The sequence below is a fragment of the Rattus rattus genome, chromosome 4 (assembly GCF_011064425.1).
Source record: "Rattus rattus isolate New Zealand chromosome 4, Rrattus_CSIRO_v1, whole genome shotgun sequence".
Lineage (NCBI taxonomy): Eukaryota > Metazoa > Chordata > Mammalia > Rodentia > Muridae > Rattus > Rattus rattus.
In genome coordinates this window covers 43,196,566-43,199,519 of record NC_046157.1, presented here as the reverse complement: position 1 = coordinate 43,199,519, position 2,954 = coordinate 43,196,566, and the positions used below count along the sequence as shown (strand labels likewise).

The window sequence follows — 2,954 nt, the reverse complement described above, 5'->3', positions numbered from 1 at the left end:
GGGATCCATGGCTCCAGCCACATATGTAGCAGAGGATGGCATTGTCTGGCATCAATAGGAGGAGAAACCCTTGTTCCTGTGAAGGCTCATTTCCCCAGTGTAGGGAAATACAAGGGTGTTGAGGTGGGAGTGATCGAATGATCAGATTTTATCAAAATAACCAGGCTAACCCTATTGATAAAATTCTTAGACACATAAGCATGTTTTTCTACTTCCCTACTTCTATTTTAAATCATCAACACAGTGATGTCAATGTATAAAGCAACTTTATATCTAGAAGTATTCATACTTTGTCATTACAGAAATGCACTATGGTGATATTGATTTGAATTTCCTTCTGGTTTTCTCTATCATCTATTATAAATTCCCCCATTTATTACATTTGTGGTTACCACAAGGCTTGAAATTTTCTGTCTTCCCAATTATATCTATAGCTATTATCTATAATAATTTGTTTAATTTTCTCTCACTTAATTTTCTATATGAAAATTATAATTTAGCATTTAAGTTGAATTCAGATACTGAAAACCTTAACTATTGTATTTATATAATTTTTGTAATTTCTATGTCATCTGCACTTTGGTAATTTCATCAAAAAAAAACCCCACAATAGTCATTAATTCTGTGATTGTTTTTGTGAGTGTATTTCAGATAAGATTTTAATGCCTACCTTCTTACCTGACAATGTCTTTGGATGGACGAATAATGGACATAATAACAAAGACATAATAACATTTGGTCTTACATAAAATATTTAAAAGTTATATAATTAAAGTAGAAATGGAAAAATTTCAGAGGAAAAGGGAACTAGAAAAAGGAGGAAGAAAAATCAAGGGAACTCTTGGGAAATGAGTATGTTCAAAGGACTTTTTACACATGAATTGAAATGCATGGTAATGAACGAATACCTTGTTATAGTGAATATAATCTAATTAAAATACTTGAAAAATTTGATGAGAAATTGGGGAAGAGACTTTTCACATTCAACTAGTCTTTTAAAATATAATTTGGCATAAAATGTCCTATACATTTGGCTATTGTCAATTTGCTTTACGACGTATCTATCATATGTATGTGCATCATTGGTTGGTGACTAAGACTAACTTGCACAAAGTCAAATAAACTGGGTTCAATAGTTTACTCATGGGGTTGGGGATTTAGCTCAGTGGTAGAGCACTTGCTTAGCAAGCTCAAGGCCCTGGGTTTGGTCCTCAGCTCCGGAAAAAAAAATAGTTTACTCATTTAACTTTCAGATTGAAAGTAAAAATCGTATCTATCAAGTGTCAGAAAATACTTTGTGTGTCCAGTATGCCTTTAAATGCAGAAACATTATATACTTCTTGATTAAGGAACAAATGAATCACAGGTTCATGAGACCAGAGTCTCAGCTAGCTTTGTTCAGATATTCGGTCTCATCTCTCTTTTCAGTCAGTACCCTGAGATGGAGGTGAACAGCACCCTGCTGACTGAATTTGTTCTCAGAGGAATAACAGATCGTCCAGAGCTGCAAGTCCCCCTGTTCCTGGTGTTCTTCCTCATCTATGTCACCACCATGGTGGGCAACCTTGGCTTAATCTTTCTCATCTGGAAGGACCCCCATCTTCACACACCCATGTACCTTTTCCTTGGAAATTTAGCCTTTGCTGATGCTTGTATTTCAACCACAGTGACACCAAAGATGCTTATGAAAACTTTAAATAAGAATGACATGATATCCGTGGGTGAATGTTTTGCCCAATATTATTTTTTTTGTATCAGTGCAACTACTGAAATTTTCCTTCTGGTAGCGATGGCCTATGACCGCTACGTAGCCATATGTAACCCTCTGCTCTATCTAGTGGTGATGTCCAAAAGACTCTGCACTGTGCTAATCAGTATGTCATATATCATTGGTTTTGTAAACTGTGGGCTTAATATAGGCTTATTATTTAGATTAACTTTCTGTAAATCCAATGTAATTGACCATTTCTACTGTGAAATCTTGCAACTCTATACAATTTCTTGCACAGATGCATCTCTTAATTCATTGGTTGTTTTTATTTGTGCTTCTTCTATACAAATCAGTACCTCTGTGACCATTGTAGTCTCTTATGCCCGTGTCCTATTCGCTGTCCTGAACATGAAGTCCAAGAAGGGCAGAAGAAAAGCTTTCCTCACCTGCAGTGCCCACCTGCTCTCTGTCTCTTTGTTCTATGGTACTCTCCTCTTCATGTATGTGAGCCCTGGGTCTGGGTCAGGTAAACAGAAGGATAAAATATATTCTCTGTTCTACACAGTTGTGATTCCTCTGCTAAATCCCTTCATTTACAGCTTAAGAAATAAGGAAGTCTTGGGTGCTCTGAAAAAATTTATAAAATGTTAATCATTTTCAGAGTATTTCAGAATTTGTTCTACTGCTTTTCCTCTCACTTGAAATAAATTGTATTGTTTAATCCTGTATATTGCGCATAATTGAAAATTTACACATTGTTAAATAATATATACAAACTTAGACTGTGAATGACTGTCTTAATATGGTTACAAAATAGTTATCAAAGACCTTAAGGTCTAATCTAGTTATTTGTTATTTTAAAATTCATATTCAGTTGGAAAGTTACTTCATTAATTTCTTCATTAGACTGGCAAAGTTTTGTTTTTAAGATCTATATTAAATATCTTTGAAGTTACTGTTATTTAAAAGCAAATGTAGTCTGTGTAAATAACTTGTTTAAAACTTATTTTTCTCTTTAAAAAATTCTTGGGGGGAAGCACATATAAATAGTTTAAATAATTTGTGATTATATTACTGGTATATAGGCATAATACTTATGTAACATGTGACAAGGAATACCATCCAAGCACCTAAATGGGGGTATTTCTTGAGACGTAAGAGTAATCTGAAAGAAATAAGTATTTTATTTACATTCATCAAAAGTTCTCAAACATAAAGTAATAAAAATCAAATGAGCATTTTT

General features: G+C 33.8%; 1 protein-coding gene across 1 annotated transcript; it reads left to right on the top strand.

Annotated features, from left to right (window-relative positions):
- The first annotated feature begins 1,441 nt into the window (after positions 1-1,441).
- LOC116897956 (olfactory receptor 5AC1-like) lies at positions 1,442-2,362 on the top strand. Its single transcript, XM_032899359.1, has one exon. It carries the CDS (start codon positions 1,442-1,444, stop codon positions 2,360-2,362), a length of 921 nt encoding a protein of 306 aa, XP_032755250.1.
- Positions 2,363-2,954: the final 592 nt, after the last annotated feature.